General features: G+C 35.8%; 1 protein-coding gene across 1 annotated transcript in view; it reads left to right on the top strand.

Annotated features, from left to right (window-relative positions):
* Nucleotides 1-26,807, top strand: part of LOC145259607 (contactin-like) — a 193,192-nt gene that overhangs the window by 151,478 nt on the left and 14,907 nt on the right. Inside the window, exons 6-9 of the mRNA XM_080117263.1 lie at nucleotides 5,045-5,134; nucleotides 9,900-10,047; nucleotides 14,860-14,981; nucleotides 19,549-19,735. Coding sequence (XP_079973389.1) covers nucleotides 5,045-5,134; nucleotides 9,900-10,047; nucleotides 14,860-14,981; nucleotides 19,549-19,735 — 547 coding nt within the window. The remainder of the gene's footprint in view (nucleotides 1-5,044; nucleotides 5,135-9,899; nucleotides 10,048-14,859; nucleotides 14,982-19,548; nucleotides 19,736-26,807) is intronic.

The raw sequence follows: 26,807 nt of genomic DNA on the forward strand, positions 1-26,807 counted from the left end.
GGCATAATAAATTATGGGGATTATCTATTTTATTTTTACTTTCATCATATTTTGCTTGGGTTTTGATACCTCAAAATTCGAAACTATCTCTTTACAACCCTTCCTTTTCATAACCTATCATACTTTCATAAATGAGAGTTCATTTTCTGTAGGCTATACACTTGTGCACTATATATATATATATATATATAATTTGTTTGCTTATTTTTATTTTATATTTTATTTTATTTTTTCTTATTGCATTTTTTACTTAAAACTCGAAACAACTTAACTCTACTTATCCTGTTCTGCTAATTTTCTTGTTTTTAAATCTTTTTTGTCAATTATGCCTGGTACCACACTACACCAGTACTTAAATAACATACTCCAATCCAAAAATACATAAGTCGACTTCACAATTCCCATTAATGGAACTTAATTATAAGTTGAAGTCGGAAGGTTCTACCTCGAGTTATCTAAAGCAAAGAAAAAAATCTTCCACCGATTAATATGGGAGGGGAAACTATCTTCTAGTATTATCCTAAACTGGGAATGGGGTAAAGGACATAAGTACCTCTTACCTTTTTCTTTTTTTAATTAGAGCGGATGTCTTATCGGCAGCTCCAGTAACTCTCGCTTCTCCTTTTTTGTCTCCCAGTCCTCATTTCCAAGGAGTGATGTTTCTGACAAAGGGTGAAGAAAAAGCTGCTTCCCAGGTCGGTAGTACTTTGTGAACAGTAGTCTGGGATGCCGGAAATGTTCTGTCTCTATGTCTATCCTTGCGGCCATGTCACTAGTAAGGGTGCTGGAGGTAAACGTTTTCATCTGAGCTGACGTTCACCGCCTGATAGTCAAGGACCTGAACCTTGGTTTAACCACTAAGGAGGCTGCCCTATCAGCAGGTGCAAAGTACTGGGACTGCTGTATTGCTCTTTGGTAAATGGATTCTGGACCATGCAGTAGTCTCTGGCGGGGCCTCTCGATGCCATACTAGGGGGTAATTGTTACGGCTTTACCTTATCATATTCTACAAAAAAAGTCTTCCCGTCTTTTCTCTATTACTTTCCCTCTCTGTACTGCTCTAACCAAGTATGCTGACCTGTTCCACTAATTACCAAATCCTCAATATGAAATATCTCCCCCCCAAAAAAACACGAATAAACTTAGAACCCCATCCTCCAACGTAGACCCCTACTACCATGTCTCCTTCTCCAACGTCAGGGGTCTACGTTACAACCTTCCAGAGGTTGAAACACAATTACAGGAGACAAAACCAGACATATGTTTTCTAAGCGAAACTGGAATAGGGCCGACCACCTCCCTAGATAAGTTCATAATTAATGGATACTCAAACTTAACATATAAATTTGAGCCCCAAGATCGCCATGAGCAGGGAATAGGTGCCTACATTAAAGATAGCTTCCCGTGTGACAGGGATATCTCTAGAGAAGACCCTAATTTACCTTATATGTGCTTCCGGGTTGCACTAGCTTACACCACTGCAGTTATATTTGCCCTCTATCGCCCCCACAACAGCAGAGTTACTATCTTTAAGAGTATATCTGAGAAAATTGACCACATCCTGTCTGCTCATCCCGCAGCTAACATTCTCATTTGCGGTGACTTCATTGTCCACAATGTGGCTGACCCACTCAAATAAGACTGATGATGAGGGGAGGTTCTATGACCTCACTGTTCATTGTTCGCGAGCCCACCCGTGTGCCCGATACTACCGGTCAGTACGCAAGCCTTCTAGACCTTTTTCTCTCAACTTCCCCTGAGCTATGCTCATGTGCCGTTCTATCTCCTCTGGGATCCTCCGACCATTCCGTTGTATCAGTTAAGATAAAAATGAAATATAATAAGTCTACAGACGTACCTCTCCACCGTACTGTATACTGATACTCTATGGCGGACTGGGATAGCTTCCATACATTCATATCTGATCTACCTCTCTATTCCATGTTTAAAAAGGATGTGTCCTCTTTAGTATTATACCTGACTGAATGGTTACTTGTAGGCATTAACCAATTCATACCATCCAAAAAATTCCAACAAAAACCTAACAGCCAGACATGGTTCTCCCCTAAATGTGTTGCTGCCATCGCACACACAAATCACTTTTTCCATAGCTGCCAAATTAATAGAGGCACTGAGACTAAATCTGCTTTCAGGAACGCCAGCAACCACTTCAAAAGAGTAATAAAAAATGCAAGAGAGCTATATGCTCAAACTGTTAAATCCAAAGTAGCTGAGCATCGGCTTGGTTCCCACCGGTTCTGACAAATAGCAAATAGGATCCTGAACAGAAGCATGCGTTTTATCTCAACCATTATCAATGGTCCAGAGGCCATCTCGTCAGCATCCGACAAGGCCAAACTATTTGCCAAGAACTTTGCAGCAAATTCTACGCTATGCGACGAAGGTCATCAACTCACCATGTTTCCTCCTACAACACACAACACCCTAGGTAACATACAAATATATGTGTGTGAGGTCGCCAAGCTAATCAAGAACCTTGATTCCAGTAAAGCAACTGGCCCTGACGGTATTCCAATTATAGTGTTAAAAAAAGCTCCAACCAGAACTTGCCCCCATACTTACAAAACTGTTTAAGCGTTGCCTTAAGGAGAAATGCTTTCCAACACCCCGGAAAACCTCATAAAGTCATCTCCCTCTCAATACAGACCAATAAGTCTCTTGAGTGTCATGAGTAAGTTGCTGGAATCCATATTAAATAGAGAAATAGTCAGCTACCCAGCAGAAACAACCTTCTTAGTGACACGCAATATGGTTTCCGTTCTGTTAGATCTACAGCAGACGTGCTAAGAGTTATATCACATAGAATTAGCGAATCTCCCGACAAAGGCTTAATTTCTAGGGCAATTGCTCTTGACATATCAAAGGCCTTCGATAAGGTATGGCATAAAGGCCTACTTCACAAGATTCCAGCTACGGTATAACTGGAAATGTTTTCTCTATCATTAAATCATTTCTCTCTCATAGGCTCATAAGTTGATGGGCAGAAATCAGAGGCCAACAGTATTAATGCTGGAGTCCCTCAGAGGTCCATCCTGGGCCCAACACTCTTCTTAATCTTCATCAATGATCTCCCAAAACACATGCTAAAATAATTCGTTGACATCTATGCTGATGACACGACTATCTATGGCAACACATCAAAGGCCGTAAATGACAAGGTTCTCTCTGATTCTCTCTCCTCAGATCTTGAGCGCGTGGTTCAGTGGGGGAAGAGGTGACTCGTTACCTTTAATGCATCTATCATTATACCATAAACGCTCTGATCCCCATCTGGCATCGATTAAAATGAATGACTCTCGTCTAGGGGAGGCCTCATGTTTTGATAAGCTTTTGGGTTTGACCTTTAATCCTGGTCTGAAATGGAACACATGCATCAAGTCTGTGACCAATGGTGGGATCCTTCTACCGCCCCAGAAGATATCTCACTAATGATGCAATTTTCTATCTATATAAAAGCCAAGTACGTCCACGGATGGTGTCCCGCTGACACATCTGGGCAGGAGCTGCTAAAAAGACCTATCCTGCGTTGACAGAATACAAAATAAACTTCGTGACTTGGTGGGGGATGCCCTTTTCTCTTCCCTGCAATCTCTCTCCCACAGAAGAGACGTTGCGAGCCTGTCTCTATTTTATCGTTATTTCCATTGCAAGTGCTCATCTGAGCTCCATTCTCTGCCCCCTTCCTCGCCAATCTTTCACAAAAAACACCCGACTAGCTGAAACCACTGTACATAATTTCTACACTCTTTATCCGTGCCTAAATCAAAACGTAAATTCCATGAACAAAGCTTCTTTCTTAGAACTGAACGGCTGTGGAACTCTCTGCCGCTTGCCTCCCGCTCCCGAATTCAACTTGGATGTCTTCAAGTCACACACAACAAATTCCTGATGAACCGCCCTATTAAGCAATGACACCTTATCAAATCCACACTACTATTACTACGATACTATCCCATTGATTACTGTACACACAATAACCCTTATCCTCGAGTGGCCCCTGGGCATTGATAAGTGGTGACCCCCAGTTAAAAAAGGCTGTTTTTGAACACAGTCAACGACGGGTACGTTTGCTAGTGTATATATATATATATATATATATATATATATATATATATATATATATATATATATGCATATATATATATTTATATGAGCAAACAGTTAATAAAATATGTTAAAAAAACACTTTCAAATGAGTAAAACACATATTTAATGTGAAAAGGAAACACTAGATAAATAGATAGTCCTTAATCCGCGGAGTTCTGAATAAATACTTTCCTTCTCATCAGAGGATAGGAATTAGCAAAATGCGGGATCGGATTTGGCATGCAGAAGTATTTGGTGAAACAACAAATAAGTCAAAGACCTTACTTGAAAACAAAAAAAGTGAAGCAGAGAGAATATGGTGAAGAAAAAGGTGATTACACATGAATGGATAGTCTTTATATATATATATATATATATATATATATATATATATATATATATAAAACCTATCTAAAACACTGCCAAATACTTTCGTGTGACATTACATAAAACTTGGCTTAGCCGTTTCCGAGTCTACAAGGAATGAACTTACACACATACGCACACAAAAGAGCTTATATATATATATATATATATATATATATACATACATATATATATATATATATATATATATATATATATATATATAAAACTAGATAAAAATGAATGCAACCACAAAGATAAAATAAATGCTAAAGGCAAACAAACTACCGATAAACAAAATTTAGCGACATGAGGATTAAATTGAAACCTACATCTTCTTTAAAACCATAAACCTAATTTTAACATTTATATATATATATATATATATATATATATATATATATATATATATATATATATATATATATATATATATATATATATATATATATATATATATTTGTGTGTTTTGAGTTTTCTCTGAATTTCTTTTCTACGTAGTCTATTGAGGGTGGCGGTAACAGCTACAATTGTTTGCAAAACTTTTAAATGTCTGCACGTTCATTTTCAGAAAATACCCGAGTACGAACACGGTGCAACGACGTTCGGTTACGTGGTATATTGGAGGAAAAAAGGAAACAAAGACGAAAACTGGAACGTCGTAAGTTGTATTCTATCCAATCGTGAAACCACCCGAAAGCCCTGCGCACCTGCAGTCTTATCCATTTGTTTACATTGATACGCATAGTAAATATGTTGCATATATTTGATGATACTGATAGTAAATATGTTGCATATATTTCTGGTTGAATCCGAAAGAATACGGATTGGAACGATAAATTTGTCGCCCGAAAGAAAACAATACTACAGTTTTATTTAAAAACTTTTATTGAAAAAATCAAGTCAGGTAACTTGTAGTTCCGTAAACTATGTTCTAAGTAATTCGCTATTTTAATTTGTGTATCATCCCCACTGAAGATTGAAATTCAACCTACAGAAGAGTGTAGGTTACAGTTGAATTTTTTTCCAAATACGTTATCCACTACGCCACGCAGACTCCCGAATTCGATTGACAGATTGCCGAATTCGACAAGATATATCTGTAGAAGGTCGGAGGTTACATCCTCCGAAATGGTGTGCGAATATTTCTCAATGTAAGAGTAGTAGTTAGAATACTTTATATATAATAAGAAATTATCAGTTCTTATTTAAAAAAATTTAAAGCATAATCAAATAGACGTAATGTAGTCGTTAAATGTCCACATTCGGGACCCACACGTATTATGTAAGATGTGCAAGGAAACAAATACAAAAAAACGAACTTTCCTCACTTTTTTTAGTTGAAACAACAGACATTTATTTACACGTACTTTCAGAATAACGTCTTTCTCTTGTTTAAAAGTGTTTTCGTATTCGTATGCTTAACAAGACGCCGCCATGTCGAACGAGTGCTAATCTGTCTTTGTCCGGCCATGTTTAGGACACGTATTTCTATGTCGCTCTTGTGCCCTGTGTATAACACGTCAATTCTTCCCCTTCTCGACCACATTATATTTTTTCCTTTTTCCTTTTTGTGACGTAACCTCGCACACAGCTCGGTCATTTACATACATTGACTGTTCCTACTTCTGCTGCTGCTACTGCTGCCATACGTGTGTCAGCGCTCTGTTATATAGAGTTTTAAATGTAACAACATTAGCTAGTGTTGTGGGCTTAGTGCAAATAGATAATTCATTATTAAATCCTGGGCAACGCCCAGGCAGCTGATCCTGCCAGCCTTTCATGAAGTTAAAAACCGAGTAAATAAGGTAAACTTGATTTTAATCGCATGGATATATTTATGGAAACAAAATTAATGATTAATTCTCCAAAGAGCTAAAGAAACGTAAATAATTATGGTTATTACGATCTTCCGTAACTCAAAACATCAATTTTTTTTCTAGCTAAAGTTGATTTATTTCTCTGCAATTTTTTTACATTGAATTTATAACAAATCATTCAAGCAAATATTAGAATTTTGTTATTCAGGTTTATAAATATTAAATCTATTCTGTGTTGAGGTCAATTACTTATTTTTTGTCTCTTCCCCGCATTTTCACGTTGTCTGGTTTTAATGCGGCATTTTCCGAAGCGCAGAAAATCCTATTATCATTAATAATTCATTTATACAAATCATTTTATTTTCTCTCGGCTTTGAAGAATTCTAAAGATAAACAGGACCTGTGCCATTTTAAATGCCCAACTCAAGTATTAGTTTATTACGTTTTTAATGCCCAACTTTAGTATTAGTTTAATACGTTAACAGCCAAAAATATATCTAACAAAGCATTCCTTATGATGTTGAAACGCTAATGGATATTTTATATTTTAGCCTTTGCACATGAAGAAAACACGTGTTTCGACATTTCTTTCTTGTACAGGTTGTCGCCATTTTATGTGTTGTGCTATTATAGATAATAAAGAACCTCTAGAAGAAAAAAGGAAAAAAAATATTATTTTATTTCCAATCTCGATTTTCTTACTTTATATATATATATATATATATATATATATATATATATATATATATATATATATATATATATATATACTAGCAAAAGTACTCGTCGTTGACTGGGTTCCAAAACAGCCAATAGAAAATGAACTCTTATTTATGAAAGTATGAGAGGTTATGAAAACGAATGGTTGTAAATTTGGGTTGAATTTGGGGGTATCAAAACCAAAGCAAAATATGATGAAAGTAAAAATAAAATAGATAAACCCCATAATTTTATTATACCATATTTCTTCAAACAGAAACATAATTATCAAAGTATACTTACACAGATAGATATGAAAAGTCTTTAGTAAAGTGTCTGCCTATTTCCACTCTATTGAGGCCAGGTGCGAACACAGACCCCACAATTTTATTATACCATCCCTATTTAAGTTAAAACATACTTATCAAAGTATTATTATGTACATCTATATCAAAATACTTGTAAACGTTTTTTTTTTAATTTTTTATTTCCATACTTTGTGGACCAGGCGCGTACGCATACCCCACAATTTTAATGAACCACTGTTCTGCCAGATCAAACATACCTATTCCTGTGTCTCGATACATCTTCTATCATAATATGTAATCAGTTTTTTAAAATAGTCAACCAAATAGGAGCCTATTCGTGACTACACACACACACACACACACACACACACACACACACACACACACATTCAGCTTTATGTTATAGAAGATTTATTTAGTTTCTTGTTAGTTATTGAATACAGTTAATATATTTGCCCCGATATTGAAGTTGCTAAGGGGCTGTATATATATATATATATATATATATATATATATATATATATATATATATATATATATATATTTGATACCTCCATTAAATCTCAAAAAACAAAGGATACCCTCTGTGCTGTCAACAGTGAGTGTAATTGTGAGGCAAGGGTTTCGCAATACCAACCACATTCTGAATAGTCACTGCTTGAGTCCAGTGGTAAGGAGAAGTTCAGGACGACTGGAAATAATGTGGAGATAAGCGGAGAGCACATACAGCACCTGATAGTCCCAAATGGTCATCCATTTAGTACTGACCAGGTTCAACGTTGTATAATTCGGTGATCCAGCGGGAACCGGTGTGTCAACTTGATTATGCCGTATTATATATATATATATATATATATATATATATATATATATATATATATATATATATATGAAATTGGCAGATTTAGTCAACATTTTTTAATTCAAACAGACGATATTAAATACAAGGAGATACTTCGGTTTATGAAGCTATACCTCCCCTTAAGCCTAAAAACATATACTACATACATTTAAGACTATGATAAAGACCCCATACAAATTTCTTACATTACACTATATACAGTACGCTCCTCCTTTATTTAGAATTCGATAAAAATCCCCCAACATCATCTATAATTTAATTGATCTATTTCGTTCCTAATGAATCCCAAGCTAGACGCCGCATCCCCAATATGTTACCTAGCATCTTCTCTACTCATCTGATGAGAGACATTATGCTTCGAAATGTCCTGGCATAAAGAGTCCGTTCTATCCCCCAACTAATTGTTTGTATTCCCTCATAACTGAATAAATGAACCAATCTATATTTATCAATATATAGTTTTTGTTAATTCATTTACCATTTCTATTATTTTCCTATATAAGCTCCAATCATACTTGTTGAGCTTTCTGTTGTCCTGATAAGTCTCCTCTTATAGAATTGAGCTCACTCTATTCTTCTAACGCACTAAGCTATATATATATATATATATATATATATATATATATATATATATATGTATGTATATATATTGACTAAGAAGGAAAGGAGCAAATTTACATATAAACTTTATTACATTATTGTCAAAAGGGTTGCAGAAAGAGGAATAAAGGTTAAACATTTTTAGACCATAACATTTCGAAGCTACATGCTTTTCGTCAAAAGAGGAGACAAAACCGGCAATAAAAAATATAAATGTAAAAAGATAAAACCGACTTTGAAAACATTCAGATTAGAAATGGAAAACATGTACATTAAACTTGGCAAAGAAATATAGGGGTTTTATATGATGGAGATAAAGAAGAGAGGAGACCGAAAAACAATAAAGTCTAAAGAAATACCTTCCCACTCACATAATGAAATGATATGTATATATAAAACGAAAGAATTTATTTTTAATTAAAGAATATAAAAATTTCAATACTTTAAAAAAAATATTCATTTAAATTTCCAAAAAAAGTTGTGCAAAAAATTTTAAACTCAAATTTTACAATCAATTCTGATAAAAATTCACTCATAAAATATTAAAAAAGCAGAATAAATTAAGTACGGAGATTATTAAAAAAGACAATGAAAAGGAAAAATATAAGAAACTTAAAATGTAAATCAGCTCAAATTCTTGGAAAGTAATCCATCAGGAATTAAGTGTACTCCTGGACGCCAAGCCCATTTCTTTTTTCAATTTATTTATCTACCGATTATGATACCTCAAAATCTTCCGATTTTTTCCAATTCCCGATTCTGATATATTATTCCCACACATAGTAATGTATATAACTTACTTTTTACCCAAACTTCACATGATTAAAAAATAAGTGTTGGGGCTACTTTTCTGCAAATATTGATTAATCATAATTCTGAAGTTTTGAAAGAAAAGCTGATTGTCCGTATTACTTGTGATCGGCCAAGTGTACTTATCTTGTCTGTTATTTGTGCAAAGTTTCAGTCGATGTAGCCTTCGACCTTTGTCAGGCATATTGGTCGCTATCTTAGAAAATAATCGAGGAAAGTTACTGGCCACATAAATGGTTTCGTATTCTTGGAGTTGTTTTCGTTTTTTATTTCGCCGTGATTTCGTATGTGTGAAAAAAAAAAGATTTATCATGTTTTACTTTTCAGGCTAAACTGTACAAAGATGTCGACAATCACTATGCTTTGGTTGGAAAGAAACAATTTTATACACCTTATGAAGTGAAGGTTCAACCGTTCAACGACCTCGGAGCAGGACCGAACTCAACAATATCTGAGATATACTCAGCAGAGGGAAGTACGTTTTTTTTTCTTTTCCGTTTGACATATTCAATTGACCTTTTTTTTAATTGAAGATTGATTATTTTATTAGAAGTATTTTTCGAATTTATTCTCACCTAGAGTATCATTCTTAGAACGGTTCGGTCGATGTAACATCCAGCCTTCTTCAGGTACATCCAGTCGAACTCGGAAATCTTTAAACTCGTTCGTCTGAATTCGCAAGTACCCGTAACATAATGAATACGGTACTAATTTCTAAGCGACACTGTCCTGGTGGTTGAAGGTTCAATCTTATACGCGGGCGATACCAAGAATACCATTATGAATTACTTAAGGCTTCTACTCGATCATTGCTGACGGAATGAGAGCATGCTTTCCCGTGAATAAAACAACGAGTTCCGTTAGAAATTCTATGCAGATTCTAGAGTTCAGCAGAAAAATTAAAAAGTTTGACAAGATACAGCTGAAGAAAGTCGGAGGTTAAATCAGCCGTAACTTTATGAGAATAACAGTGAAGAATGTCCGAATAATCAAAATAATATCAGCAAATTAATTATGTTCATCATTGTTTTCAAAAATTAAAATAAAATACCTCAGCGCGAATTCACCGTTCATTCGTGTTTTCGTTGTTTCTGCATGAGGGAGGACAGCTCTCTGTTTCGCGCATGTCTTAAAAACTCGTCCTCGCCACGCTGACTAATATAACATGGGATATCAAAGAATTCAAATAAATCAAAAGCGACCTTGAGTCAACGAAAGGTTTATTGAATCGCACGCCGTTATTAAAACGCAAATTAAGTCGTATTGCTAGCGTATGACATTTGGGCCGATATCAAAGTGTAGTATATGTTCTGCAGATACTGCACTTCAATTTCTTGTTCTCTGTAAGTGGAGGAGAAGTCCTTCACGACTGAGACAATTTTAAATTTTTGTTCCTTTTCTCCACGTTAAAAAACGACCCTGGTGTCTAACTCTGTCCAGTGGGGAGGCATTGTAAATAGGGGCATTGTTTAAATTCTCTGGCTCTGGTTTAGCATTTTGTTCCTGATCTTCGCTGGATCTGAATTGCTTCACCATAAAAAAACAAAGACCATACAATGGATGTAAGAAAGTACAATATCTGTTACTTTGTAGGGCCAACATGAAACTCGCATCAAAGAGGACTTACACTGAGGGCTGAACAAAAGTTGAATCGCCCTACTCTTATGAACAGCGATTCTACCTTCTCCCTCTTTTCAACTTCCCATTCGTTCCTCTCATCCAACTTCCTCTTTTGCACACCGAAAATCAGGCCAGACACATATACGTTCAGCTTTTTATATTAGACTAGCCTGGGTGTCCGGTGTTGCCCGGGTGTTTAGAGGTGTGTGTTGAGCAAAAAACAAAACAAAACAAAAAACAAAAAAAACAACAAAGTGGCAGTAGGCGAGCAGGATCGAACCCGTATCGCGAAGGAGGAAAAGAACGTGAAAAAAAAACCCTAACGTATTTTCCGTTGCGTCCATCGCCAAACCGGAAGCGTCGAAGATTTAAATTAAGGCTAGTCAATCGAAAAGAGGGTGTGGCTTTCGAAAATATCGGTGAAAAAAAGACCCCTCTTTGTAGAAAAGTACCTAGTTGAGAGTGAAGAAATTAATGATTTTAGCCAATTTCTCGTTATTTGTAGTCTGAAGGGTCGATCTTTAAAACGATACAAATCTTGTGAAAACCCGCCACCTCTGTCAAACGTTTTAGGCATACATAAATACATATATACATTTAAACAGACAGGTGAGATTTATATTATAGATTATTACTTACACACTAGGGATGTTATGTACGGCATAATTATGTTGACACATCGGTTCCCACTGGATCACCGGAGTTAATCAACGTTGAACCTGGTCAGTACTTAATGGATGACCATTTGAGATTTACAGGTGCTGTGAGTGCTCTCTGCTTATCACGGCATTGTTTCCAGTCGTCCTGGTCTTCTCCTTGCCACTGGACTCAAGCAGTGCCGATTCTTGAGAGGTGTGGTTGGAGATTGTGCAACCCTTGCCTCACAATTACAGGTACAGCTGCCCCTACGAGGGTATCCTTTGTCTTTCGAGACTGAACGGAGGCATCGACTAGGGATGTTACATATTAGGGACTTTGTGTTGGGATTGGCAAGGGGCAAATCGAGTGGATGTCGTGATATCTGCAGAACATAATCATTACAAAGCTTGAATCAAGAATTGTTGAGATTTGAAATTAAAATAAAAAGGAAAAGTCAGATCAGTTACATAAAACAGGAATATTCGTCGAGATGATAAATGACGTCAATTTTTTGACTCGCAAGAAAACAAAGATTTTAAAAAAAATCTGTCTGTGAAAGCGGAATGGTAGCCATCAAATAGTGCGACTCTTGCTCGAGGCAGTTGGCCGTTAATGTAGAAGACTTTGATAACTGCTAAGTGTGAAATATAACACCGACATAACGTCGGTCGTCATGTGACCATTTCAGTTAAGTTAAAAAGTTAACTAAATAATTAGCTTAGAGAACGCAAGTCTCTCTTCCCTCCCCCTCTCCAAAAAGAGAACATTTATCACACATAGCGAACGTCTCGTCATTTTCTACACGAAAGGAAACTTTATTTGCACATAAAGCATTAGACAAAACTGCACAGATGCACAGCGGTGTCAGAAAGAGATGATAAAAACACACATGCATGTATGAGGTCCTTTCAATAGGTTTCCAGACGTTTTTTGTACAGGCGTTTAAACTCTTGAAAATTCAGTATGTTATTGCTATACCTCTTATCAGATGATTGGGCGATATTTATGATTTGAGGTTAAAATGAATAGCTTCAGAAGGAATTGGATTCACGCTACTAAAGCCTGATTACCACAGCTAGTGAATTTCAGACAAGCAATCCGGGCGTGAGGACATTTTAGAAAAACGATATGCAATAAAATTGTGTTTTAAACACAGAAAAATTCCACAGAAATGTATAGAATGTTTCAGTGTGTTTAGGCTATCTTGCATTAACCGAGCATCAGGTTTTAGGTGGCATAAGAGATTCAGTGAATGCAAAGAATCTTTGAAGGATGATGGGGGTGGGGAGAAGTAATGAAGTAAGAACACTAAAGTTGATTGGCCAGATAAAGAATTTCATATATAAGGACCGTCGTATGTCTATAAGGACAATAAGTCTCTATAAACAAAGGCCGCGAGGAACTGAAGATGCGGAAGATTTGCGCAAAGTTTGTCTCAAGGATAGTGAGAGATGATCATAATGAAAAACGTTGTCATGACAGCAGAGATATTAGTGAGTTGATTAATTCAGTTCCCGCAGTGTTGTATGCCGTGGCGAACTGCGATGAAAGCTGGATCTACTGTAATGATTGAGAGACTAAAAGACAGAGTTCCCAATGAAAATGTGCTAGCTCTTCCAGACACAAGAACCCAGCCAGCTCAAATCTAACCAGAAACTTATGATAATCAATTTTTGGAAGTACGGAAATGAACTACACGCACTGTGTTCCCACTGGACAGACAGTCAACAAGGAATATTATGTTGAATGGAGGTCCGGAAAATATTCCGTCAGAAGAGGCCGGTAGTCTTCACATCGGGCCATTGTGCATTTTTCACCAGGACAATGCAACAGTTCACAACTCCATTCTTGTAACAGACTATTTGACCAAGATGAGCATCAAGACAGTTCCTCGTCCTCCCTTTACTCTAGACTTTGCACTCTTTCACTTTTGGTTATTCCCTAAGCTCAAGGAAAACCTTGGAGGCTGTCGTTAATGAGAAAATTGAGGAGATGAAAGAGGCTTTGACAAGGGTCATTTACACGTTCACACAAGCGGACTTCCATGGGGTCTTCCAGGAATTGTTGGAATGGTATAATAAGTGCCTCACAGCCGAAGGATATTACTTCGAAGGGGACTTGAGTTTCATGTGTGTATTACCAATAAAAAGTGCCAATGCGAACAAAGCCTTAAAATTATTTAAGGTACCTCGTATAATAGACATTGAAAAAAGAAACATAGGTGCACAGACAAAGAGATTATTTACAGTTGTTGTAGATAGACGAGTTGTTATTGCAAGCCTTTTGCATGATGAAGATAAATATATACTGGAGTCCATTTGAGCAAGTCACATAAAACAATGATATAATAGAGAAAGACTAGATACTTGTTTTCTGAGAGAAGGAAGCTGCAAAGAAGAGAAGCGGAAATCACCCCACTAGATTTCAAAATCAATGTTGCAACAGTATTTAATCTTAGAGATTATTTGACCCTTATATAGACAAAGGATTGCTTTAGAAGTGAAGGGTCAGACTGATCCAACCAATAATGAATGCATGAGTTTGTTTTTCAAAGTGTTACAATAAACATTAAAATGCTTAATAGCAATTCTCTCCCCGAACAAAACCTTTAAGAACTTTCAGCGACAACAGCCCTTAAACTGTCATAAATTAAACTGTCTGTAACTGTCGCAAACTCAAGACTGTCCGTAACTGGTGCAAACTCACGACTGTCCGTAAACAGTCAAAAATTTACTCTACCCTCAAGCTGTCTGTAAACTAACTTTTAATGGCCGACCATTAGTCCCAGTTACTGCCACACTTTGATTAACAGTCCTAATTCAGCTGCTTTTGTGTACCTTGATGAACAACTTCTTTTTCATTGTTTTTCTACTCATTTCTTATACCTTTATTCTGCTGATTAACTAATTATTTTCTTACTTCCTAACACATTTTTGGAGTGACGTCGATAGAACGACAGCGTCGTTAAAAGTTTGTATTATCATCACTATTATTATTATTATTAAAATAATTAACTTTTATTTTCTAGTGCCTATTGGTGTTCCTACGGACATGTCTGTAGCTACATATAATGGTACCGCCGTTATTGTCCAATGGACAGAAGTACCCAACGTCCGTAACCTTATGAAAGGTGTGGTTCAAGGCTACCAGGTAAGTGATGCTATATGCCCTCTTATTATAAACTATATATACTAGGAGGCCACTCAACATTGCCCAGTCTAAAAATACCGCGTCAATATGATCTTTTGATTAATAGAGATTTCGTATTTATTATTATATTATATACGAACAAATACAGAGTAATGATATAAAAAGTTAAATAAAAATACCTCGTGTGACACAATCGAAATCAAAATGTTTAGTTTACGATATAGCGAGAAGACATGTTTGCTGCAAGGCTTAAAATTAAAACATGAACCAATAGCTATTACGTTACGCATGCATATTCGTAATGCTGTCGTTCGACCTTCAACTGGCAAATTGCAGTTTTTTTTTTTAAATTTTAACACACTTTTCCACCGCTTTTCACCGGCTAAAACCCAAATATAAAGTTTCGCATTGGTTTGGATAACTTATATATAAAGTTTCATGTCTATAGACCAAAAGCTGACAGAGGAGTTTTGTAGGCAATTTAAAAAAAAAAAAAAGAAGATATATGCGCATACATAAATATATATTTAGAAAGTTTTGGGTTTTTACTATAACCTTTTCACGCAAATATTATGCAAGTGTAAATCATGTAGAATAACTGGAAAAGATGATCATCCTATAAGTTAGCCGAAAAAAAAAAACTAATAGGGAATGAGTTAAAATGAATGTTTAAAAGAATATGCAAATTAGCTAGGTCTTTTGAAGATGAATGCAATTCCATGACCCATATATAATAAAGTTGTATTTTCTTTTTAATAAACAGAAAAAAGTTCGCCTTTTTTCTTCTTGGCCTTCAGGTCAAGATCTTTTTTCTGATATCAAAGTGTAGTATCTGTTCTGGCAGATACTGCTATCAAATACCATATGTTGGGGCAACTCCATATATCAAACAATTGCTCTTGAGCAATCAGTTTTGGCCAATGTAGGGGAAACCCTTCATACCAATTGTCACTACTCAGTTCCCTCTCGGAGGAACTGGTCCCCCTCCCCTCACTCTCCACATTAAAAAAGGCCTTGTGCCTAATTTGTTCAGTAGGAAAGCAAATAAATAACTTAATAAATAGAAAAAAAGGTTTGCTTTTTTCTGTTGTTCTTTGCCTTCGGGCCAAGAAGGTAATTTGTCTCAGTCAATGGAGGAGACACCCTCTATACTGAGACAATTATTATTTTTGGTCCCTACCACAGTGCCTCTTTGCCTTTTTTAGGGGGAAGCTAGTTTCCCCACATTACAAAAAACTCGTGTCACATTTCGCTTTCATAGGGAAGCAAATATATACTAATAGAAAAAAGGTTTTTATTATGAATATCAGTATACACACACACAAAAAAATCGAATTCATAGGAATATAGATAGATTTACGTGTTAAACAGGAAAGTTTTAACTTGTGTTTAAGGTTAACAATGACGTTGTACATAACGATCGAATTTATTGCCTGTAGAAGAACAACTACATTGCCCTATAGATAATAACTTCGTTTAATTAAATGCACCGTTAACTTTTTCAATCAGTCCGACAGAACCTTTTTCAATCAGTCCGTTTCAATCAAAAGATTATATAAGAAATAAAAAAAGCACAACAATAAAAATGAAGGTTTTATAGAGAGACAAGATGGATGCTCAGTCTTGCCCGGTCGAAAAATACGCTTGTTCATATTTTAATCAAGGCGTATTACGTATTTATTATCACAGAGATAAATTTCCATTGAATATTATATTGTACCTAATATATAGCAGTGATGCCAAAAGTTAAATATGACTTTGATTCTATCAGCTACAACGGAAACAGAAACAGTCAGCGCTCCAGTCGCGTATCCTACCGATGTAGATATAAAAAGAGAAGTAAGAAAGTTTTAATATTAACGACTTCAAGAAATGAATTGAATTTGAGCATGCGCTGAAAGGAGTAAAAATATGTCGGCAAGTTGTAATGAATATTTTTGCATTTCAACTTGGCGATACATGTCTGTACATGCTATTATCCATCCAAACAAAGAGTTTACTCCTTGTACACTATTATTAGTGCATGATTACAATTCCCTGTTAATTTATGTGACTAAAAAGAAGTTTAAGGGTTTATAAGTGAAATATTTACACACAGACAGAAAGAAACCCACATAATCTACAGATTTGTTAATCGTGTATTTAGGCAGCATGTTTTCATTCAGGCAGACATTGTTAAATAGCACGTAGTGTTTTTGCTTAATAATCTTTTTTTTTTTGTTGTAATTTTTCACTCTTTGGAATGGCCATTCTTATGTCTCGGTCGAATTTGTGTGGGAAAGTTGGAAAGTCTCGTAGTTGTTTTCGTCCATCTGTTTTTCTTTTTTTTGCAAGTACTTTCAACTGATTTTCTTCAGTCGTCTTCTGGCAGTTTTTTTTATAACTTTTTCGTTTAAAATCTGGATGCTTTTTTATGCTTCAGTTCAAATTACATTTAAATTACTTGAAATAGTAAAGCGCCTCGTGTGTTGTATTTATAGTGAAGCGCTTCGTGTGTTGTATTTATATATGAAAGAAAAAAAATAAAAACAGGAGGGAAAGTGTTAAAAGATGAGGAGGAAATAAATAAGAATACAAGAGTCTTAAAGAGAAGAAAAAAGAAGACAAAAGAGATGAAGAACACAAAAAAGAAATGACAAAAAAATAAGGTAAAAAAAAAAGAGGATGAGTGAAAACAAAAATGGGAAGAAAAAAAGTAAAAAGTGAAAAAAAAGGAGAAATGAAAAAAAAATATAGGTGATGCCCCTTTTTAATTTTTTTAAAATGGAGTCACCACTTATCAAAGTCCGGTGGCTACTCGAGGATAAGGGTTAATGAGTGTACAGTAGTTAATGGGAAATTGTCAAAGTATAAGTTAGTAGAAATTGTGTGAATTGGATTATTCAAGGGGATGGCCCATCAAGAACTTGTTAACGTTTAACTTAAAGACGACCATATTATAGTATGCTGGGAAGTTTTTTTTTCTGGAAAAATGGTGAGATCCTTCTATCGATCCAGTAGATATCTCATTGCTGATGCAATTCTCTATCTATATAAGAGCCAGGTAGGTCTACGGATGCAATACTGTTGCCACATCTGGGCAGGGGCTGCTAGAAAGGACTTGCCCTGCCTTGATAGAGTTCACAATAGACTTCGTAGCCTCGTAGGATATGTCCTTTTCTCTTCCCTGCAACATGTTGCGAGTTTGTATCCGCTTTATCGTTATTTTCATGGAAAGTGTTCGACTGACCTTCAATCTATGGTCCCCCCCTCACCAAACTTTCACAAGAAACACTCGTCTAGCTGTAAACACTATCAATAATTCCACCTCATTCTTTATCTGTGCCTAAGCCTAAACGTAGATTCCATGAACAAAGCTTCTTTCTTAGAACTGCACGCCTGTGGAATTGTCTTCCGTTTTCCTGCTTTCCAGCTGACTACAATATGGTTGTCTTCAAGTCTAACGTAAATAAGTTTTTGATGAGTCGTTCCACTTAAGTTAACAAATTTACTGAATTTCCATTACTAACGATTACTATATTGTCCAATTGACTACTGTACACTCTTAACCCTTATCTTTGAGTTATCTCTAGGCCTTGATAAGTGGTTATGCCTATGTAAAAAAAAAAATGTTCGACTACGTTTTTATTTTTAAGATAAATTATTAGCAATGCTATTTCAGTTTGCTTTTGTATAACTTGCTAAACCATTTCCATATCCATTATCTTTCTATTAACCTCACTTTTGATAGCTCATTTTTTTTCTTCAGATCAACTAATTTAACTTTCTAATTGTTATGAATCTGGAAGAGTAACTAAGGAGTTTGAAATAGTAAAATATATTGAAAAAAAAACAAAAACAACAGGAATAAAACCCCAGCATATACAAAGAGCAACCGTCGTAGTAAGTACCGCCAAGATGACGAAGTACGAAAAGTACACTGATCGATATTTACCTCCCTCCGACCACGAGAGGATGTGCCACAAGGTTGGAATAGGGGGGGGGATGAGTCAGTGCTCAAAAAGAAGGGGCACCTCTGCCCTGCAGAAATATGCCTGCGTAGCTTCGTCAACATTTCCCGGTAAGGGTATCTCAGGCTCAGGCAACAAGCGATAAACTTTGATCAACCGAAAGGAGGCAAGGCCTGGGAAGGGCGACCTCGTATGGCTAAACAGAACATTTTACATTAATTTGACAGAAAAAAAAACACCATCTAAATGGTCTAGTTTCTGTCAGACTGACTGTCGAAGTTGAAACCAACACTTACATGTACTAGGAAAGTACATTGACCACCCCCGAGAATCGTGACTCTCAGTTAATTGATACAGTTCGGAATAGTTCCTCTTCCGTTCATATTTGAGTCCCCACAACACTAACACACTTTTTAGCAAGGGGGGGGGGCGTGGATAAGACTAAAGTTGTAGTTCATTGGATCACAGTTTTTTTGTTTATGAAGAAGAATTTGTTATACTTTATGCATAAGAAAGAAGATACATTGATCTCTTTTGTTCAATAAGACAAGCATTTTTATTTTTCCTGCTTTGCTTTTCAAGCGCTGAATGTCCAACTATGTTTGTTTTTGGTCCAGGTAAATTATTTCAACCGGGAACACGTCAATCCGAGAGTTTATTTTCAAGCATATTTTGGTCAGATGTCTGAAGCCCTTCTTATCGGACTGGACCCGAATGGTTATTATTGGTTTACCGTACAAGTCTTCAATTCGGCAGGACTTGGTCCCCTAAGTGAGAACTTTCTTGGAAAGACGGGAAGTGACCGTAAGTACAATTCATTCATATATATATATATATATATATATTTTTTTTTTTACATGGGTGTCACCACTTATCAAGGCCCAGAGGCCACTCGAGGATAAGGGTTAATAGGTATACATAAGTCATTGTGATTTTAGCATAGTAAACTGGGAATTTTGTAACTTGGATTACTTAGGGGGACGATTCAATTAGAACTTGTTCACATTGGACTTTTTCTTTTTTTTTCATAGGTATCAACACATTATCAAGGCCAAGAGGCCACTAAAGGATAAGGGTTAAAGAGTGTACAGTAGAAATTGGACAATATAATAATCATTAGTAATGAAAATTTGTTAAATTTGATAACTTATATGGAACGGCTCATCAAGAACTTATTTACGTTAGACTTGAAGACAACCATATTGTAGTCAGCCGGAAAGCAGGAAAACGGAAGACAATTCCACAGGCGTGCAGTTCTAATAAAAAAGCTTTGTTCATGGAATCTACGTTTAGGTTTAGGCACAGATAAAGAGTGGGGGGAATTATTGATAGTGTTTACAGCTAGACGAGTGTTTCTTGTGAAAGTTTTGCGAGGGGGGACCATAGATTGAAGCTCAGTCGAACAGTTTCCATGAAAATAACGATACATCAGAGACAAACTCGCAACATCTCTTCTGTGAGATAGAGGTAGCAAGGAAGAGAAAAGGACATCTCCTACGAGGCTACGAAGTCTATTTATATATATATATATATATATATATATATATATATATATATATATATATATATATATAGGATGTCTCAAAAGAAGATGCTTACCAATTTTCATGTGTAGGTAGATTAGCCTCTCCGTGATTTTTTGAGATATAGTAATATATCATAGTCTATTTATTCTAATTTTATTTACACAACTTAATCTAGGGTATGTTTTTCACAAGATCTAATTTTAGTTATGAAAAATGATGTTACTTAAATGTCCATTTTCATTTTCACACTCTTGTGCTCTCTGCGGGGCATTGTCCAGCACATCACTTAATGTTTCAGTGCTTATGGCCCTAATTTCCTCCTCTATACTGTTTTACGGGCATTTATTGTGACTGGTTTTATTGCATTGGGAGTAGGGAATTTCTTGTGTTGAAGTTTCGTCGAAATTCTCTTTGAGTTTCTGATATTGACTCATTCAACCGAAAATGCGACTTTACGATAAATATGGGCTTTCCGGTAGTGTAACGACTCATAATGACTTCGGAATGGTTATTCTAAATCATCTGAAAAAATAAAAGAAAAATATAAAAAATTAAGAAAGTTATTAATTTTTTTTAATCATCAGCTTCTTTTGGGACACGCTGTATATATAAACAGATAAAAGATCTTCCTATTTTCTATATTTTTCAATTTTTCTGAGGGTCTTTTTAATGTGTAGATCGACATAATTAAGTTCCATGTGACTTTGGACGCGGTGCTGCTTTTCGTCCTTCAAGAAGACATCGTCAAGAGGACAGTGTGAATAATATTGCGAAGAGTGCTTGGAAGTGTTTTTTTTTTACATATAATAGCAGCGGGGAATGTGTGCGATCTATGAGTGTCCAGTGTAGGAGAGAGGGGTGTCTAGATCTGTGGTCAGACGGATGATTACGACAGGCATTTGAGAGTGTTTTCGCTTGATTGGAGTGTGGTTCGATTAAGAACATGTTTTTTTTCGTCTTAATGCATATAGCTTTAGGTATTTTTTAACTTCTTGACGTTGGTTTTTTTATGTGTCGCTGACAAGAATTTCTCTAACTTCGGAGGAGGGGCAGTTATATGTTTCTTTTTATTTTGTAAATATAAATGCTGTAATATTGCACTTGATTCTGTTTCATGCATGGCAAGGCTACGTGATAGGGTAGGCGTTGTATAACCAACGTAACCAATGTAACTATCAGTTTTATCGTTGTTATAAGATTTGCACCTCTCCCCTTCTAGTGGTTTGAAGGTAGGAGATACGTTATTTTTTCGTACTAGATTGTGGGTTAAAATTTATTTAAGTATATGATAAGTTTAATACTACTGTTGTCAATGGTGGAAATATATCTAGGGAAAATTTATGGTCTTCTAATTAAAAGCCCATTTGCATTTAGTTAAAGTGGAATAGGTTAATGATATTATGATTTTGCTGTTGTGGAGTATTACTATTAGTGGTTGTATTTTTTAAATTCTGACGCTTTGATTATATTTGCCGCTGGACAATATAGTTTGAAAATCCGCTACTGATAAGCACTTGCTTGATATTTATTAGTCCGAGAAGTGCTTTTGTTTAGCAAAGGAGATAAGGTTGGCGTGGTTACTACATATAAAGGAACCTCCCAGTCCTCTTCGCAATAATATTCACACAGCCCTCCTTACGATGTATTCTTTATAAGGCATAAATAAACACCGTGATCAACCCCGAATTCATATTAAGTCTTTAATTAATTCTTTTGATCTACATGCTAAAAAGATCATCTGAAAAACTGGAAAAATAGGAAAAGTCTTACCAAACGAAAGCTCTTTTTATAATACGGTTTATTTAAATGAAAAGAATGCTGCCTAAATACACACTGTGTACACAAACGCGCATGCGCGCGCACACACATACGCACATATATAAATTATATCTGTAAAGGTGAAATTATCTGTGTGTGTTTATCTGTGTGTGCATTTTCCTACAAGACTACACTGTCAATTTTCGGTCTACGGATACAAGACTTAATATAAGGGGTATTGATATTGGGGAAAATCTTTTTAATCGGTTTTCGGCTATAAATTTGGCTATCAAGTTGTCAGAGTTCAACGGTTTGACCTGTGAAAACTCTACCAAACTCCTCCGCCAATTTTAAGTTTAAACACTTGGATGTATGTTACTTCGGCATGGACCAAACTTTTTAATTTGATTTGAGCCCGGAACAATAAATGTTAAAGAGTCAAAATTGGGGTCATGATTAAAAAAAATAGACCTCTGCGGTTTCTACCAAATTTCTCAACTAATTTTTGGTCTAAATATTTAAAATTTAAAATAAAGTGTATTCAGACATACAGCAAGCTTTTTAATTGGTCTTTGGCCAAAATATTTGGCTGCTAAAGGGGTCAAAGATCAAAATATTTGATCTTTACGATCTCTAGCAAACTACACAGCCAATTTAAGGTCTAAACATTTGAAATTTTACATAAAGAGAATTCAGACATTCGGCAAGCTTTTTAATCAGTTTTGGTGCGAAATTTTGGCTCCCAAAAGGTAAGCGTTGAAATAGTTGACCTTTGCAGATTCTACCAAACTCCTCCACTAAATTTGTGTGTAAACACTTTAAATTTTAGCTGGACATGAGTCTAACTTTTTAATATATATATATATATATATATATATATATATATATATATATATATATATATATATATATATATATATATATAAATTTATGGGCAGTACATCGGGCCCGAGCAAAGCAGGGATGAACTGCTAGTATATATGTATATCTATCTATCTATCTCTCTCTCTCTCTCTCTCTCTCTCTCTCTCTCTCTCTCTGTATATATATATATATATATATATATATATATAAATATATATATATATATATATATTAGTGTTAAGACGATTAATCGGAATTGGAAAATTGGAACTTTTTGTAGTATCGGAATCGGTATTGGAAACGGAAAAAAATGTACATATTTTCCATTTGGCAAAAACGAATCCTTTTTTTATTTAATTTGGTTTAAAGCAAATTTTCCACAGCTATTAATAATCATAAAATGATACATGTTTCTTGAATTTAAGCTACCAGTAAAACTAAAATCTATAGATCACCTTAGTACAAGTGTGTTTTTTACATTTGGGAAAATATCTGCACATTTAACATGTGTTTGTACGGTAACCGGGTAAAATAACAAATGTGGGATGAGTTAGGAAGTCATTAGCGCTGATTGAACAAATAAAGAATTTCATGAATAAAAACCGTCGTGTAAATACAGAGACAATAAGTGCATAGTTTGATGCTAGTGAGGAAACCGTGAACCCAATTTTTCGCGAAGAACTGAAGATGCGGAACATTTGCGCGAATTTTATCTTAAGGATGGTAAGAGAAGATCAGTCTAAAATTCCATCCTTCTCACAGACTAGTTGACCAAGTTGGGCATCAAGACAGTTCTTCATATTCCCTATATACCAAACCTTGCTCTCTGTGACTTTTTATTATTTCCTTAGTTCAAGGGAAACGTTAGAGGCTCTGGTTATGAGAGAAATGGGGAGATGAAAGAGGTTGTTACAAGAATCATTGACACACTCACAGAAATTGACTTTCCAGAAATTGTTGGAATGGTACAACTGGTGCATTTCAGTTAGAGAAGATTGCTATTAAGAGAACTAGAGTTTCAATAAACGTGCCCATACAAAAATAAAAAATGCCTGGAAACTTATTGAAAGCATCTCATCCTAAGACCATGTTCATGAATCGAGCATCAGTTTTTAAGTTTTTTTCTAGGCAGAGGGATGCAGCATTTGGTTGAACACCAATTAATTAGGATTAAAGGAAGGCAGGATGTATGTGAGGATTTGTGAGGGGTGTGGAAGAAGTAAGAAACTAAGAACACCAGAGTTGATTGGCCAAATAAAGGAGTTCATAAATAAAGACCGTCATGTGTCTACAGAGACAATAAGTGCACAGTTTGATGTCAGTGTGGGCAGGTGCACACAATTATTTACGAGGAACTGAAGATGCAGAAGATTTACGTGAAATTTGCCCCAAGGTTGCTCCATCCTTGTCACAGACTATTTGACCAAGATGGGCACCAAGACGGTTCCTCACCCTCCCTACAGTCAAGACCTTGCTCCCCATGACTTTTTGCTATTAAGCTCAAGAAAAACCTTAGAGGATGTCGTTATGAGACAATGAGATGAAAGAGGTCGTGATGAGGGTCATCGACACGCTCACACAAGTGGAATTCCATTGGATTTTCCAGAAGTTGTTGGAACACTACAACAAGTGCATTGCAGTTGGAGGAGATTACTTTGAAGGGGACTAAAGTTTCATGTGTTTACTATAAATAAAAGTGCACATACACTTATTGAAGGCATCTCGGAACTAAGACCATGAACACCCAATAATTAAGATTACTTACTTAATTGCCTGAATATCGTTGCTAAGACCATTTAGCTTCTTAAAACAAATATATCCCCCTTCCGGGACATATGCCACTGGTTGTAACTAGACGAGTTATTGCTGCGAATGTTTTACAGACGGGATCAATCGATTAGTTTTCAGTTGAGCACCTGCTACGAAAATAACTATTGAATTGAGTAAGACTACTGACCTCCATTTTGTAAGTGAGTGTAAAGCTGTACACACCCTACCGTTTTAGATGCCGGTTTTGTTCGTTGTTGAGGCAGAGGAAGTATTATCGCAGTACAATATCTTACGACGAATTTGACACTTTTCGTTATGAATGAATGAAATACTTTCTGGAGCGGTAGAACGATCCAAATAGACAATGATACGGTTTTGGCTTACATTGTCAATCGGATGTATGTAATGTTACGACTTACTTGTGATGTGGTTCGTTTGATTTTTTTTTCAATATTCACCCCCAACAAGGCACAGTGCCACTTTGAAGTTGATGGATACTATCTTGAACTTCTGAATGTCAGTACAGTTGGGAAAGCAGAATCCCGGAAGGGAGTTCCAAAGTCTTGCAGTTCTGGGGGGGGGGGGACTATTGGAGTAGAAGGCTTTCTTTCACCTAGTGATCTCTACAGTGAAGGGGTGGAATTTAGCTGCTTGTCGGGATTGTCGGGGGTGTTAACGTCGAGGGGGTACAAGTGCTTGTAGTTCCTCAGAGCATTCACCATTAAAGTACTTGTAGAACAGGCAGAGGGATGCAACATTTCATCGACGGGACAGAGGCTTAAGCTTAGATGACAGTTCAGGACCTATCAGGTTGACGACTCTCTTTTGAACCCTGTCAGGGAGTGAGAGACAAGTAGCAGATGCACCAGCCCAAATGTGACAACAGTACTCAATGCATGGGTGAATGGTGACCTTATAGAGGTACAGGATACTTTCAGGCGTGAGTAGTTTTCTAGTACGGTAGAGAGAGACCACCTCCTTCGCAGCAGCCTGGGCAATGCTCTCAACGTAGCGCACCGGGTGCGGTGGAGTGGCCATTCGTTATTTTTAACATTTTAAAATATTGTTTAAAAAAAAATAGCTGATGTCAGCATTTTTGCACAAAGAAAATGTTCGAAAGAAGAAATGTTGTTCGGGTTTTTAGGCAGAGTTTAGTTAAAAGAAAAGTTAAGGAAAATAGAGTCTCAATAAACATGTTAGATTATCTCCCCTTTGTTTAGTTTTCTTAACCTATGTTGTCTTAAATCGTCTAGACTGGTTAATCGTCTAAATCTTTGATTTTGTACTTTATTTTTTTTATATTTGAATTTCTACAAAATATTTTGAACGAAAACTGATAAACACGAGAAAATATATTTCAATATATATATATATATATATATATATATATATATATATATATATATATATATATATATGCGTATGTGTGTATGCTTGTGTGTGTGTTTGTGCGTGTGTGCTTCAGTATGTCAAGAAATCCTGTGCGTATGCATTTATATGTTTGAATATGCATATATATATATACATATATATATATATATATATATATATATGTGCATATGTGTATATGTGCGTGTGTGTGGCTCAGTATGTGCGAGAAATCTTGTGCGTATACATATGTGTGTATATGTGCGTGTCTGTGTGTGTACATGCGTGTGTGTACATGCGTGTGCGTGCGTGTGAGTGTGTGGGTGTGCGTACGTACATCTATGTGCGTGGGTGTGTATGTGTGTGCGTTTGTCAATTGACGCAAAAACAAAACAAACAAACAAAAAAAAAAGGTGGCCAAAAACAATTGAGAATCGTTAATATACTACACAGTCCTTTCAAGAATTTAACCATATTTTTTCTTGCTACTAAACTTCAGCTCATACCTGCCATGACACTAAATTTCAGTTGGGGATATCCTACAGTTTTTTTTTTTTGTCTTTAATTTTTTATTCGTATTATTTGGATTC

This window comes from Euprymna scolopes, chromosome 35, assembly GCF_053919585.1.
Source record: "Euprymna scolopes isolate OS-2025 chromosome 35, ASM5391958v1, whole genome shotgun sequence".
Taxonomy (NCBI): domain Eukaryota; kingdom Metazoa; phylum Mollusca; class Cephalopoda; order Sepiida; family Sepiolidae; genus Euprymna; species Euprymna scolopes.